General features: G+C 41.0%; 1 protein-coding gene and 1 long non-coding RNA gene across 3 annotated transcripts in view; one reads left to right on the forward strand and one right to left on the reverse strand.

Annotated features, from left to right (window-relative positions):
- The first annotated feature begins 1,912 nt into the window (after positions 1–1,912).
- LOC147653641 (uncharacterized) lies at positions 1,913–14,889 on the forward strand. The gene is made up of 4 exons (XR_015285607.1): positions 1,913–2,151; positions 3,683–3,784; positions 7,316–7,434; positions 12,489–14,889. It is a non-coding gene; the product is annotated as an uncharacterized LOC147653641 (long non-coding RNA).
- ANO6 (anoctamin 6) overlaps positions 4,150–14,963 on the reverse strand; it is a 70,233-nt gene continuing 59,419 nt past the window's right edge. For both annotated transcript variants that reach the window (XM_086884636.1, XM_086884637.1), the window contains 4 exons: positions 14,048–14,253; positions 9,812–10,011; positions 9,248–9,353; positions 4,150–8,334 (listed from right to left, as the gene is read on the reverse strand). In XM_086884636.1, coding sequence (XP_086740762.1) covers positions 8,128–8,334; positions 9,248–9,353; positions 9,812–10,011; positions 14,048–14,253 — 719 coding nt within the window. In that variant the 3' untranslated portion in view covers positions 4,150–8,127. The remainder of the gene's footprint in view (positions 8,335–9,247; positions 9,354–9,811; positions 10,012–14,047; positions 14,254–14,963) is intronic.

Raw genomic sequence — 14,963 nt, forward strand, 5'->3', positions numbered from 1 at the left:
TATACAGACATGACAACCAAAACTCAAATCACCAACTCGTGTTTGCTCATCAAAAATATCTGCAGCTGGTCTAAAGAATTTGATGAGGTACAGAAATCAGCAAACAATTTGTAATAGACTCTGACAAGACTAAATCAGATTGTAAGAAATGGATGGACCTGTATTTCCAGGCTGATCCATGTGTCAAGTACAGTGTTGTGGGAAAGTTCCAGCACCGTTTCCATACCTACCATAGGTCATACTTTAACTGCTTGCTACTTTGGGCATACTTCTTGTAACAAGGTCTCTGTACTTGACTGAGTTTGTGGTGCAGGTTATATCTTGGTGAACTGTGCTCACTTTCTGTGTGCTTGGGACTGCTAAAGGCCATTGGAGAACTAGAGCAGACATTGTCCCTGATTTAGCAGTAAAACCTGTTTTCATTACTAGGTCTCAAGTCCTGAAGACAGCCCAAATCCTTCAGCACTGGAGCTTTCAGTAAGACATTGTTTGTTCTGCCACACTGTCAATAAGATGCCATTACTTTAACTGCAAGATAAGAAAGGATTTGTTAATGGCTCCTCTTGGGGAATGGTGACATTTTTTCCCCTTTATGGATCACTGGGGAAAAAATACAGGAGTAGGCTGACAAGGAAAGAAAATCAGTTTGGCACTTTTTTCTTTTTTTTTTTTTTTAATTTATGCTTCTCAGTAAAAGCTTTAAGTTATGAAAAACACAAATTCAGCCTTTTTCTTTTATTTGTAGTCATGTGCAAAACCAGTGATATAATGTTCAATGTTCAAGTGCATACACATTTTTAAGAGATAAAAATAAATACTTCAGCGTCTTTTAAAAAGAAAGCTGCTGTGAGCAGTAACAGGTCGACAACCTATCATTAATCTGGAGGTACAGTACTCCAGGAGAGGCAGATCAGTTTTTGCCTTTCCCAGGTCTAAGTAGTTACTGATTAACAGCAGATATGGCAAGGAGTTTTCAGTCCTTGCTTTGGCATAGTTGTCAGTGCTGTAACCCAGGGGCTGTGTGTCTGGCCATGGGGCTGCTGTGGCCCCCGTCCTGCATCCTCTGCCTCTGGCCAAAACCTCCTGCAAATCCCCTTGTCTGCTGTCAGCTCTGTCCCAGGCTGCTGTCATGAAACTCCCTCATTGTCCTGGAGCTTTCAGAGTCCAGGTGACATTTTGGCAATCTCTGATAGAGCAATGCCATGTTTTTTTGCAAAAGCACATTTAGGACAATGACAAAGGACCTGATCCTGTAAATTTTTAGCCGTCTATATAATCTTCTGTATAGTTAAAGATATGAGCACACAGACAGCATGTCTGAACTTGGAAAATTCACTTGGCTTCAGGTGAAGCCTGAGCTCAGAGCACAATAGGTACACCTGAATAGGGATATTCAGAGGACACAGAGCAGGTGCCAAGACCAGACCTGCTTGTTTGCAGTTGTGCAGGGCATTCTTAAAGGCACAGCCCTGCCCATTCATCTGTGTAACCAGCTTAGGCAGGCAGGCAAGTCCCTCTTTTTTAAACTCATTAAAATAACTGTGGGATGAGGACCCTGTTTGGCTGTGTTTTGGTAGATTTTTCAGGCCAGAGGCTTCCCCGAAGCTGGGCTACCTCTCCCACCATCTCATCTCTACTTCCCACCCTGCAGGACCCTCTGTCAGGTTGTCTGTATGGTCAGAGCCACCCGTGCCAGCACATCCATCCCTGCGGCCACACTCCCCTGCCCAGTGGACAGCTGCACAAACACAGGGGCTGGCAGGAGGCAGCTGCAGGGTGGCAGGGAGAAGGCAGAGCCTCTGCCTTCTTATGCTGGCATGGCTGAAAAAATATTTTCACAGGACAAGTAATCTTAACCCCTGGCAGCCTGGGTACTCTGAGCTCTATAAAACCCAAGAGCATGACAAACCCCAAGCACCCTCAGTCCTCAGTGGAGGGGATGGATGTTCAGGGCTGAATGCCAGGCTGGGGGTGTTGGCCACAATTTCCATTGGCTTGCCTGGCTCCAGCAAGCAAAGATCCTGCAGTGCCCATCCAGAGAGGCTCAGTTAGTGCTCACTCAGAGCAGCCAGACCGGTTTAGAACATGACTGCATGAACGAGCACAGCACGGCTGTAACAGGAGACCAAGTGGGATCCCAGAGAATGGGAGGTAAGGTGATAGCTGCAGGTGGCTGTGGCTCCCAGCACAGCTTATTTAGGCACTTGTGGGCATCATAATTACTCAAAAAGCTGAGAAATTAAGTGACAGGCTTACATGGATACTATACAAGTACCTAACATCCCCTGCCTTGATATTATGTTGATGCTGTCAGAGCTGGTTGTAATTTCTCTTGTGTTGCACAATTTAAGATATGAGTTTTTCCCCCTACCTTGTCCTCCCTTCCCCCAACGCTCTCTTCGTATGCTAGAGGTGGTTTTTGGTGTCCTGGCCTGTGCCTGTGGCACTGGGGAATGCTGTGGGACTTTCTCCTTGGTCTGTGTTGTGTTCTTTTCCTTCTTTTTTCTTTTCTTCAGCATTTAGTATATTACCAGAGCTTACATATTTTTAGATAATGGGGACTAAAGAATACAGAATATAGAATAGAGAATGAACCTTGATACAATTGATAAAATTCCTAAATGTAATTTTAATCTCTGCAATTAGCATTGTTTTTACAGGATGTGAAATGTTTTACAAGATGATTGTTTTTACAGAATGCAGCAGCAATTGTAGAAAACAATTTTAAAATATGCTTGTTTTGAGGCACTTGTAGCTTGTAAATAAAAACCACTTTCTTCAATTTTCCTAAAAATAGTTTTTACTATTATCAGGCTATTAAAACACACTGTTCTGAGGAAAATATTGCTCCAAGCTGTGCTGGAGCAATATACTGTAACTACATCCATATCTTTTTAGTGTTTTGCATACCTGCTACTGATCCATGCTTGAGGTCCACAAAAATTCAACTGAAAATAAAACTTGCAGCCACCATCACTTGCTCCCCTGTGTGGCAAAAGCAGCCTTATGTAAGAGACTGGCAATGACAGGTAGGCATACCAGAGAAAAATCTAGACTTGGTGTGAATTGTTCATACCTTTGCTGACATCTCTGGTGATGTGCAGGCAGAGCACACTAACAGGGTTGGGTGTTCCAGGTGGGGCAGAGCACAGTGTGCTTTCATCTGGTATATACTGACTATCCAAAATAAGTACACTTCATCTCCTCTGCGACTGAAAGAATTACATTCTACCATCACCAGAAATAAAATGCTATGCCTTGACTATTTGTATAATAAGCAAAAAAATAACTAAAGCCTGTTTGAATGTTTATAAATGTACAAGTCAATTTTAAAATGCATAAAATAGTCCTTGAATGGATTTGGGCTATGATAATACTATATCTTTCTGCTTGTAGGACAATAATCCTTATTATGCCTTATTCTAAAGTTTCTTCTGTTCTTGCTTTGACAAAGCCAGATTGAAGCAAGAGTGGCAGGGCAGAGTGGGTGCTGGCATCTGTGAGACACATAGCCCTTAGTGAGCAGAAAACGGGTCGGGAGTGATAGTACTTCTGCATCTACAACTGTCATAAAGCTGCTGAAAGCAGATCCTGAGAATCTCTATGTGAAATAAAACCAATGCACCACAGTGCAAAGAAGGTCTGTATTTAAAATTACCCTCTAACCTTTCTGCTCTCTCAGTCATAGGGAAGAATTTCCCCGAAGCAGAGACCAAGACCAGAGCAGAAGCAGAAGAGAACTGATGGCTGGATGGCAGGGAGAGACAGAGTGGACTGCCTGGAGGTGGGAGTATCCCAGACTCGATCCAGATGAAGAAATAAATGATGACTCTGAAACATAACACGGGGTTTATCATGACAGGAATGAAAGGTTATAAAGACCTAAACTGTTTATATGTATGAGAGCATAATGGTCCTTGTCATCGATGTGGTGTTGAAAGGAATGGCTTCCATCTAGGAGATGCAGAAAAACACAGGAGATAAATTTCAGCACTAGTAACAGTTTAATGGAGTAAGAGGAAAATCCTTGAAAAAGAGGATGAATATGGAAATTAGACAGGGATGACACTGTAATAATTTAAGTGTAGCATTTGGCAGCAGAAGTATCATTCAAGGAAAAACAAACAACACTAATCAACATCAGATGTATTGATATTTTAAAATAGATTTTATTTAATGACAATAAATATAAAAGAAATCTTAATATTTAAAAATGAATTGCAAACATTCTTAGAAAAAATACAAAAAATACACCGTTACATTCTGAATTTTATTGACATACAAGGAGTCTAAAACAGTGGTGATAGTCTGCAATTTATGGTGCTTGTTAAGGCAATGAAATGGTCACTGGTCCAAATTCACCCTGACTTCAACAGATCTGTACAAAGTAGGAATCTGGCCTACATACCAAGTGTAGAAAAAAGGTAAAATGGATTCAGACTTTAAAACAAATGCTGATTTTCCCTTCAAGCAGATCTTTAATTAAAGTGACCAAGCCTAAAAATAAAAAAAAAAATACAAATACTCATTTGTTGGCAACTGGTCCCCAGCATTTTGTTCTTATGCCTCTGCAGAGCTTCCTGCGTGCAAGCAGAGCACATTTCAGCAGCTGGAGGTAGAGGCTTCAGAAACTGCACAGCTTAAATGAAACTATTAAAATGCAATTATTAGGCACTGTGTTGGTTTCCCTCTTCTTTCTCTGATTCAGAATTCTGCTGTGAGTAACACTGAGCACATGGCAAACTGAACTGAATTCCTGATGTAATGTCTTCTGAAATGAAATGTTACAGCTACATTAGCATAGAGCATGGCATTTCAGAAGCAAATCACTAGAGCAAAAAGTTAATGCTGGCTAGGTGATGCCCATGCAGAGCTCACCACTCTCTTCAGCCCAGCTCTGGTTTCAGCTCTGAGGACTAAGTGCCTGTCAGTCACCATTAAATGCATATCTAAAAGCTGCCTTCTGGGTCAGTTTGAGGCAGAAGGAACTCAGTCCATGTGTGCCCAGACTAGTCTGTGATGTCTCCCAGAATATGGAGACAAGTGGAAGACCGGTTTCAAAAGCACATTTGTCATCTGAACAAAAAAGGTTACATAGGAGCACACTCAGAGCTGATTTAGGATTTTATTACGGGAGGAGCCCAAGCCACAGCACGTAGGCTTTGCCGATGTAGCAGGTTTTTTAATTGTTATTTTAAAGGCAGGAATATAAACTCTTTATGACACTGAGAGCTAACTCTCCCTTTAGGAAATGATGCCAACTGATGTATGAAGAAACAACTTGGAGAGTCCCCAGGTATTAAACAGGGAGCAAAAGTCTAGGCACTCCTGAAAATCAGCCTTAAGCTCTGCCACTGCTCACAGTATGACAATTTGTTTGTTTCATAGTCTCTTTAATTCTCAAAGAGCTTCCTTAAGACCAAATAATTACCTGAAATGGTCCATTTTGTGCTGCATTCTCCCCCCTTCATCACAGGATGCCTCCTTACCTGCCCCAGCCCCCTACCACCACACCTGGAAAGGTATTTAAGGCACACTTGTGCTGTGATCACTAAAGAGGAAATACAAATGGCATCTCTCATCAAAACACAACTGCAAATGAGAAAGGTCCAGTTGAAAGCTAACACCAAAAGCTCCAAGTATGAAAGGAGCTGACTGCCCTTTCTAACCCAACTCGTTTTGCACAGGGAAATCCAGAGTACTTCATTAAATTGTTCCTTGAAACGTTTTTTTGGACAAAACTTTGTTTTAACTGAAAGTTTGGTATATTGTGCAGTGACAGGACCAGAGGCAGTGGGCACAAACTGAAACACTTTTTCACTGTAAGAGGGATCAAGCAGTGGCACAGGTGGCCCAGAAAGGTTGTGGAGTTTCTGGAAATATTCAAAAGAAGACCAGTCTGGCTGAACAGAGAGTTTTGGCTGGAGCACAGGTGAAAAAGGAGAGTTGATGGCCTTTGGAAGAAGGGGCAGACAGCTCAGGAAGATTAATGGTGGGAGGTTATGCAGGGAGAAAATTAGAAGGGCCAAACCCCAACTTAATCTGGCTACTGTTGCAAAAGCCAGTAATAATGTTTCTATAAACATATTAGCGACAACAAGAGGGCTAAGGAGACTCTCCATCCTTCATTGGATGTGATGGAAAACACACAGACAAAGGATGAGGAAAAGCCTGAGGTACTCAATGCCTTTTTTGCCTCAGTCTTTATTAGTAAGACCAAGTTCTCTGAGAACCCAGCCCCCTGAGCTGGGAGACAGGGGCAGGGAGCAGAATGAAGCCCTTGTTATCCAAGGGGAAATGGTCAGTGACCTGCTACACCACTTAGACACACACAAGTCCTCAGGTCCCAATGGGTGCTGATCTGCTCACAGCTTGGGCAGACCTACTGCTTGCTAGGTAAAAGACTGGCTGGATGGCTCAGCTCAGAGTGGTATTTAAAGACATGTAGGTGTGGCACTCAGGGACATGGTTTAGTTGTGGATTTGGCACTGTCAGGTTAATGGCTGGATTTGATGATCTTAGAGGTCTTCTTATGATTCTATAGGGTTTGCTTCAAAAGACAGGCTTGAGTTACACAACACTCAGTGTTTGGTGACCTTAATGCAAAATTCATAGGTTTAATTCCTTCTGATTATTGACTGGATAAAATACATCTTCTAAATGCTATTTACTTTTTGTAAATGGACTTCATATGTAAAAAGCTATATGAATAATCTGCCTAAAAATTATGCATATCTATTGCATTTCAGAAGAGTACAAAATTTCAAACATAATCACCTGGTTTATAAACTACAGGTATATTTTGCTTTTTTAAAAAGGTTCTGGTTTTCATGATTTATATAATTTGGTCCATTAAAACTATTAAAAGAGAAAGCAAGTTAATAATCTGCAATATCAATGCTTCAGGCACAAAATAACCCTCCACATACATGCCTAATCTGTAATTCCCTTATTCCCAGTTTGCAGCTGGATCCAAAATAAACAATCAGATCGGCAGACTGATTAGAAGATGAGTGATGGCTGTAGCACGTGCCTCCACACCTCTGACATCCATCTGTATTATTTAAAGCTTCATAGCATGGTTAAGGCCTATTAAATGGTTTATTCCAATCTCCAGTTTCAATAGATTCATAGTCTTGTCAGAATTCACTTTATCACACAATGTTGTATCAAAATGTTCAGCTGCACATTCGTCCTATGTCAAAACCTCAGGGAAGAGCGAGCACGTTCTGGTGTGAGAGAAATGCAAAAGACAGCCCTCCACAAATATTGATTTAGTATGTGAAAAGACTTTTAACACTTATTGCTTTTACAGGTACAAGACCTTCAAGGCTATGAGCATTTAGCTGAGAATGGGCGAGTGAGCTAATGAAAGTACATTGACTGGGGGAAGATAAAATGCCTGAGTTTTCTACTCACTTGGAGTGCTGTAAGGTCAGTTTGTATGCATTGATTTCAAAGGCCATTCTCCTGTTTACACAAAGATTGATGAACAGGATGGGCTTACAGTCCTGTTGCTCCTTGTGATCCAAGTCCATGATTAATTGAAATATCTTGTTATCCATTTAAGTCTCAGTATGCATAGTTAATTCAGAGTAGCAAACAACCACGCTTAGTATGTCAATTCCAATGGCTTAACAATGGGATTTTGAGTTGTATTTTCTTTCTTTTTCTTTCACGTTTTGGCTTTTCCTCTTCATTTTATAGCTGAGGTTTGCATTAGCAAGCAATCAAAATTCCTTCATTGGATGCGATGATATCCTTACAGCAAATCATTCTTGTTCTTAAGGTTTTATTCAAGTCACACTAGTCATCTAATAGCTGATGCCTAAAAAAAGTAGAAAGCAGCCTAGGTGCTTGGGAATTAATCTGCATCTTCTTAAGAGGTGAAATAATTTTTACCCTTTTTTATTTATTTTTTTTTTAATATGTCCTAAAAACCAGTTTAAAAAAATGATAACTCTCATCTGCATTGCAGTGGTTGCATTTTTCCAAGGGAAACTGGTAAATGAGTAAGTAAGAGGTGCAAGAAACAATATTTAGTAAATCCAAAGTGCTTGATAGCTATTGGTAGTATCTGGACAGATATTAGTTGTCTAAATACTGTTATTCCATATGAAAAAGAACTTATTCTTCTTTAGGTCGGAAAGTGCTCTCTGGTCCTCTGATGATTTTGTTGGCTATTTTGCCCATGTTCTTTTTCACACCTTTGAGATCATTCTCGTGTAATAGTTTCTGTGTGAGGTACTTCTCTCGTTTGACCTTGCTCTTGGTCTTCTGTGATACATCCGGAATTACATATGAAATAATAAACTTCACAAAGTATATGACATGCTGTGAAAGGTGAAAATGAAAAAATGTCAGTCAGGCTGACCAGGACATTATTCTGATTATAAATGAAATGACACTTTTTGTCTTAAGACTCTATGGTGATTCAGTATTAGTATCTAACACAGTAGAAAAAGATTTTAAAAAGATATGACTAGTAAGATAGAATAATTATCTGATAAACAAAAAATTCTGATTTTCCAATCCTGATTTGAGCAAGGACTTCTCTGGCTGCTTTGGGGAAACCCTGGAACACATAATTTCCCTCCTGCTTGGAAACACTGGTTAGTTTCCTGTAAGATTTTTAGGTTTGTTCAAATGACTCTGGGACCATTATATTTCTCTGATACAGGAAATCTGCTTTAACCAGTTTTGATGACTTCAGTAGTCCCTGGATCAGGCCCTAAATACATTTTATAATTAAATAATACCTAGTATTTATCTCTCTTCATCTTGGACTGATTCCCATCTTTCATAAACCCAGGCTGTAGCTGCAGAGGAAGGAGCAATTGCTTTTTGATGATCATCTAGAGACTCACTTCTTACAGTGACTGTCTTTTTAGACTTGACTCTGCCACGTATTGTACCTGTATTATGTACATGTATTACATAGAAGTACCATGCATGCAGGACACTGTGCAAACTTCCTCTAAGTACATGTATTCTATTTCTGCTACTAAAAATTATTCTACAGTTCTTGAGAAAAGAATTTGTGGGGCAATCCTCAGCTGATGTCATGATTTCAGGGAATTCTTTTTCCAATGTTGCTACTCTTAATTTCCATCTCCCAAGTTCTTGCTCATGCTGGCACACATCACCAGTGCTGATAGCTGTGCCTGGACTGAATGCCTCGGAAGGATTTTCCGCAGGGAGGGAAGAGATTGAACAAGCAATGCTCAAGCAGAGCCCATACACTGACCTCCATGACAATGATGAAAGCCAGCTTGGCTGCAAGGACATGCCAGTAGTATATGTTGTGCTCATACTGGTGCTGGTGGCCAGGAGGGTAGCGGAGATCCCGGTATCTGAAAGCAATGCAGGAAAGTCAGGAGCTGCTCTCTGGCATCTCTGCAGTGCGGCTCTCTGGCCAGAGGATGGAGCACGACATGGCCCTGCTTAATGTGTCCAGGAACAGTCAGCTCGGGGAGCTACTGTGATGGGTAAAATCATATCTGCAAGATAAGCCACATTTGGCTGAAATGTTGTAGTTTTTCCCATTTTATTAAGAATTACTGACAAAAATTTTAAGGTGTTTTTTTTTGGAAAACAATCAGCTAGGATGAAGCCAAATTAAAATAAGAATTTTCTGAGTATCACATAATTATGGGTGAATACTTCCACTCTATTCTGCCATTCAAAATAAGCTGAGTTTTCCTGTGTTCTAATGTTTCTTATGGGATATTGTTAACTGAATTAGAGAGCTTAGATATAAAAACCATTATTTTTGTAACTGGAAAATGACAAATGCTTATTTGACACTTGCCTGCATGTCATTTGGTTCCCAAACCAAGGGGAAAAAGGTCTGCTTTCATTCTTGAAGTCTGATATATTGAAGACAGAAAGTGTGCTGTTTATATACCCCTTCATAGTGTGGCTGCTGTGACTCCCATAAGGAGGGACTGAAAAGGACCAGTAATAAACCAGGCGAGGAATCATGTCAGATGTAAAAGCAATGATCATAGCCTGCATTTCAGAAAGAGAAGGCAAAAAAGCAGAGCAGCATTAAAGAAATAAGCTTTAATATGCATTCCTTTGCCATATACTTATCATCTCAAAAGTTAGCATATGAGCTAAAAATAGAAAATACGTTCTTTTCCCGTCAGTGGTTGTTCATTCTGTAAATGAGCATGTAGTCTCTCATGGGCACAAAACAATCCCTTTCTGGCATGTGCACTCTGTACAGTTGCTAAATTATGCTAGCTCTGCTGAATGCCTTAAAACATCTATACTATAAACCACTTTCTTCATGTGCATGCAGAGGAGATCAGCAAATGTGCTTCTTACGAGTACTTATGAGATGCTTAAAGAAATTCTGCCTGATGAAACTAATGGAAACAACAGAAGAGTTCTTCAGTAATAGAAAATTAAATGTCACCAGGTTCTCCGACGTCTGAGCAAAGGAATTAAATAAATTAGATATATAACTGATCCGTCTCTGATCCTAGAAACATCCCACCCTTTCAGAGGTGCTAGCCAGCCCAAATTCATCTTGGTACTTGTTGCCTCCTACTATAGTGCAGTACATGTGGAAACTGCTCTTGATGCCAAGATAATTTTTTTTTTAGTAGCAGCTGCATAGTGCTGTTTTACGTGACGTGACCATTTGTTTTTATCTTGCTCCCAAGAGAGTCCCTGTCCCACTCAGTCTGCTAGTCACAAACTGGGTAGGAAATATGATCTGTGGGTTTGTTGTGGGAAGTCTTTTCTAAACTCATGAATTTCCCAAAACATCCTATTCTGGAGGACGGGTTAACTATGTTTAATCCAATTTCCTCCTCTGCTACTCCAAGTTCAAAAGGTTTCCCTATGAGGAAGACTTTCCACTGGCAAGATCTGCAGCTGAGTATTTAGCAAGAGGCTGCCCAGCCAGCTCATGACAACAGGCGTCTCTGGTGCCCAGCGCCTGGGAAGGAGTGACTAGCTGCACTCCAGGACTGAAAGAGAAGTGTTTTGTCCCATATCAGGATATAAATACCCACTTGACAACATGGATGGAAAGAACCAGGGCAAAGACATGGAGGAAAAAGGTGTGAAGTAGAGATCTGATGAGATCAGGAGGAAGAAGGTTTAGGCAGAGATGTATAAAAGAGGCAGAAAAACCACAGGAGAATCGTGGGACAGAGTTAGGGGCAAAGTCAGTGGGTAACAGAGGAGCATAAAAACTGGTTAATATCTGTATTTATTCCCCACCATGCTAGTCTGCAATTCATGAAGTCTGTATTTCCTTATTTTGATGACATGGGAAAAAAAATTTCCATTTTTGTGCAGCATTCCCAGCCAGCCAGCCAGTCTCAGCCTGAGGAGGCATTTGTAACAGTTGTAGAAGAAGGGAAGGGGAGAGAGGAGAAAGGGTGAAAAAAAAATGTGGGTACCTCCTCTACAGTTCCTTGGAAAATACTTTGGTGGCAGTGCTAGCTAAAACAACCTCCTGCCTCTGCCTCTAGCAGTTGACTCGAGCTCTGCACTGGCTTGGGCATTTCTGGGCCCATGCAGCAGATCAGATGGCAATGCTGATCTGACTGGGAATCACCACTGGATCCTTTCCCTGGTCTGATTCATCATGTCTTTGTACAGTGCTGGTGCCAGCACAATGCAAGAGACAGGACTGAGGGAGAAAGACAGGGAGTTGAAAAGGGGACAAGACCCACCCTACCTCAAGTAGCACCACTGCCAAATGATGAATGATATCCTAGTGTCTTATCTTTTGAAGAACCTGAGGAGGTGCACTGTAGTTAAGATAAAATTTGCAGAAACAATCCTTTTGAGACTATGGTCCCAGACCTGCATTTATTTCTCCAGATAATTGTTACAAGTGAATTCAGTTGAGAGAAAGTTTGGCTGATGACAAATAACAGGGAGGCATCCTAGGTCTAAAACTCACTGAAAATTTTCAAGGAGAAGGTGTTTTTCTTGTACTGCACTTTGGCTTAGATCAAATGTAGTTGGCATGCACTTTTAAATACTGTTTTTAAGCATTACATGCCAGTGCGAAATGAAGTGAAAATTATGTGTTGTTTATATTTACATGCTGAGTAGGTGTTTTTGACTGACAAGAAGTAGATATTACTGTGTCTTGCACTTGCAGGGAGACGACCTCACAGCTAAATTACTCTGTTTTTAACTCTGAAGTAGAGTTAAAAGTAGAGTACAAGTAGAGTATTTGTAGTCTGAATTACAAGCATAGAAAATTTTTGTTAAATAAATTTTCTTTCTGTTCATTAGCTCATCTAGTCAGACCATAAATGAATTAATATCAACTTATCAATAAGCCAGAATAATTCCTTCTCCCTTTGGACCAAATGAGTTTGATGCTGCTTCCTTGTATCAGAAAGATTCTGGTACAGAGCTGAATACTTGATCTTACAGAATCTTTTCTGAAAGGCCCCAGGTCTCTCATCATCCTAAATCTGAACCCTATCTCACTCTCCTCCCTTTCTCAGAATGATCTCCAGATGTGCTCCGGAGAGCTTCAAGGACAGAAATACGAGAGCTAATCCTACGGCATCCTCTCAAAGGAAAAACTTTTTTCCTCTTGAATTATGGGCTGCATTTCAGAGTATTGCACTGGAGAACTACAAACAAACAGCACATTCTTTGCTTCCCAAGCTTTACTGCACACAGGTTTCCATTTATACCATAACTAATTAAAATCAGTCTTCAAATCAACAACAGATGCAATAGCAAGTCCAGTGCCTCACGGCAACTCTCAAAACTGGTAGCTCTGTGCAAAAATTGCTTGCAAGTACTAGCAGCTGTTACAAAGGTAACATGCATGAAGGAGAAGATGCACGAAGGAGATGATACACTACCCAAGGATAATCAGCTGTAACAAGTCATGTAGAAGAGAAGGAACCCTTTCTGGGTACTAAGGTAAAATCAAGGCAGGGTTGGTAAAGGAAAGACTGATGACTTGGATCGGTTCCTGGATGTCAAACAAGAAAAGAAACACACTTAAAGGAGGAAAACAGCTTCTAGCATTTGCTCAAGCACATGGCTTTATGGCCCACACTTCATTAGCAATAAATACCAATCTCTTTGAGGTCCTCACAGCATGTGCAGAGGGGCTGTCTGAATGTGGCAGACTCTGACTGAGCCCCTCGCACGCCAACAGCCCCACGGAGGTGAGCGGCCGATGTTCTGTTTGCACACTGACATCAAGTGTGGAGAGCAGGGCACAAACACATTCCTAACACATGGCCTGGTCAACATGAGGTCACCAAAGCCACTTCAAAACTGCCCTGAATACCATGAAAACTGTGATAAGGTACAGTATTTTAAAGTAATCTTAATGTTCAGCTTCTACTTTCATATTGGTATTACAAGATCCAGCTGGACTGACCAGGAAATAGAGTTGTCTAATAGCATAACATATTTGGATCTCTCTGATAACAGAAGAAAACAGCGACCTTGTTGAGAAAGGCTATTCCACATGGATAGTCTGTGGCGTTACTGTCCCTCCAGAGGAAACCAGTGGTCACTACTCCTTTAAAAAAGGCCAGCAGCAAGAATTTTCTGTTAAATTAATACATACTAGTTACTGTTCAAGAATAAGCAATCAAATAATCCACAATGACATAAATAACAACGCCATATTTTTCTTCCCACAATGCAGCCTACAAATGAAATTTTGGTGGTTTGATACAAAGAATGTGAAAGGTCTGAATTTCATTGTTAGAAGTATATTAATCAGAATGTTTTTCTTAAATATTTTCAAGAAACTCTCTTAAAATTCAGTTTCTTCATTGTGTACTTAAAAAAAATTAAGTACAACTGAAGCACAGGTTAGTGTCCAAATTCTCAGACAATTCATTCTGGTCTGCAATTTTGAGCACACGTGGTATTTTTAAGTACACAAGAAAGAAGCTGAATTTCTGTTTTAAGAAGATGGGCCTTATAAGGATCATTTCGGTTGCACTGCCACGCACAGGATTCCCACATTTGGATGCAGCACCTGCAGTGAAGGCACTTTATCTCTTGCAGCTGTTGGCACTGTACTTACATTGGTGACCACGGCCAGGATGGCTATGCCCTGCAGGATGGGCTGCCAGGCGCCAATGTCCTGTGCCTTCTGCGGAACCATGCGCCTGAACTGCGTCGTCAGCTTCCACGCATCCAACCGGATTTCCAACATGTTGTTAATAAGGGCCAGGAGAGGAGCCAGGGGGAACGATGCCACAAACAGGGTCACAAAGCCAAACTGTATAACTGTGAAAGGGAGAGGTTGCATGCATTGATGAAGCTTTCACTTACTGGAGATAAGCAAGTGTAGACATGTATAGCTTATATAAGCCAAATTCAGATGGGAGAAACAAGAAAGAGTAGCTGGGTTCCTAGGACATCTTCTGGATGAGAAAATAGTAGCACAATAGTACTGAAAAACCTGCTAGATGAAGGGGACAGGAAAATATTACAAATCACAACACAGCATGAGGAACTATTCTGGGTATTCAAATATCCAGAATCCTGTGTATTCTTTCTGACGTCTTTATCATGAGGAAATCTCATGACTATCTGTCTCCGTACCGAACTGGAAGGCCCAAACCAACACTCAAGTCCACTGGCAATGCTGTCACAGAATGGATGGTGGCAACAAACCAGCCATGGCCTGCCAGCTCCCAGGTTACCAGCAAAGAGTCCTGGTGACTGTAGCCCCCCAGAAGAGCAGTGTGACACCGGGCTCTGCTGTGCTACACCACAACATGACAGGGGGCTGCCTTCTGAATGCATTTCTCACAGGATTAGGCAAGGAAGTGGCAGTACTCCTCCTTGTACAACCACATGCTGTTTCCTGGTTATAAGATGGATTAAGGCTTAGCTGCTTAATAAAAGCTTGTAAAACCATCTGTAATGGCTCAATCTAAACTTGTCTGAGAAAACATTAATGTCTCCTCTGTCCACCATATTAAGCATTGCTT

The sequence above is a fragment of the Cyanistes caeruleus genome, chromosome 4 (genome assembly GCF_971803275.1).
Source record: "Cyanistes caeruleus chromosome 4, bCyaCae1.hap1.1, whole genome shotgun sequence".
NCBI lineage: Eukaryota > Metazoa > Chordata > Aves > Passeriformes > Paridae > Cyanistes > Cyanistes caeruleus.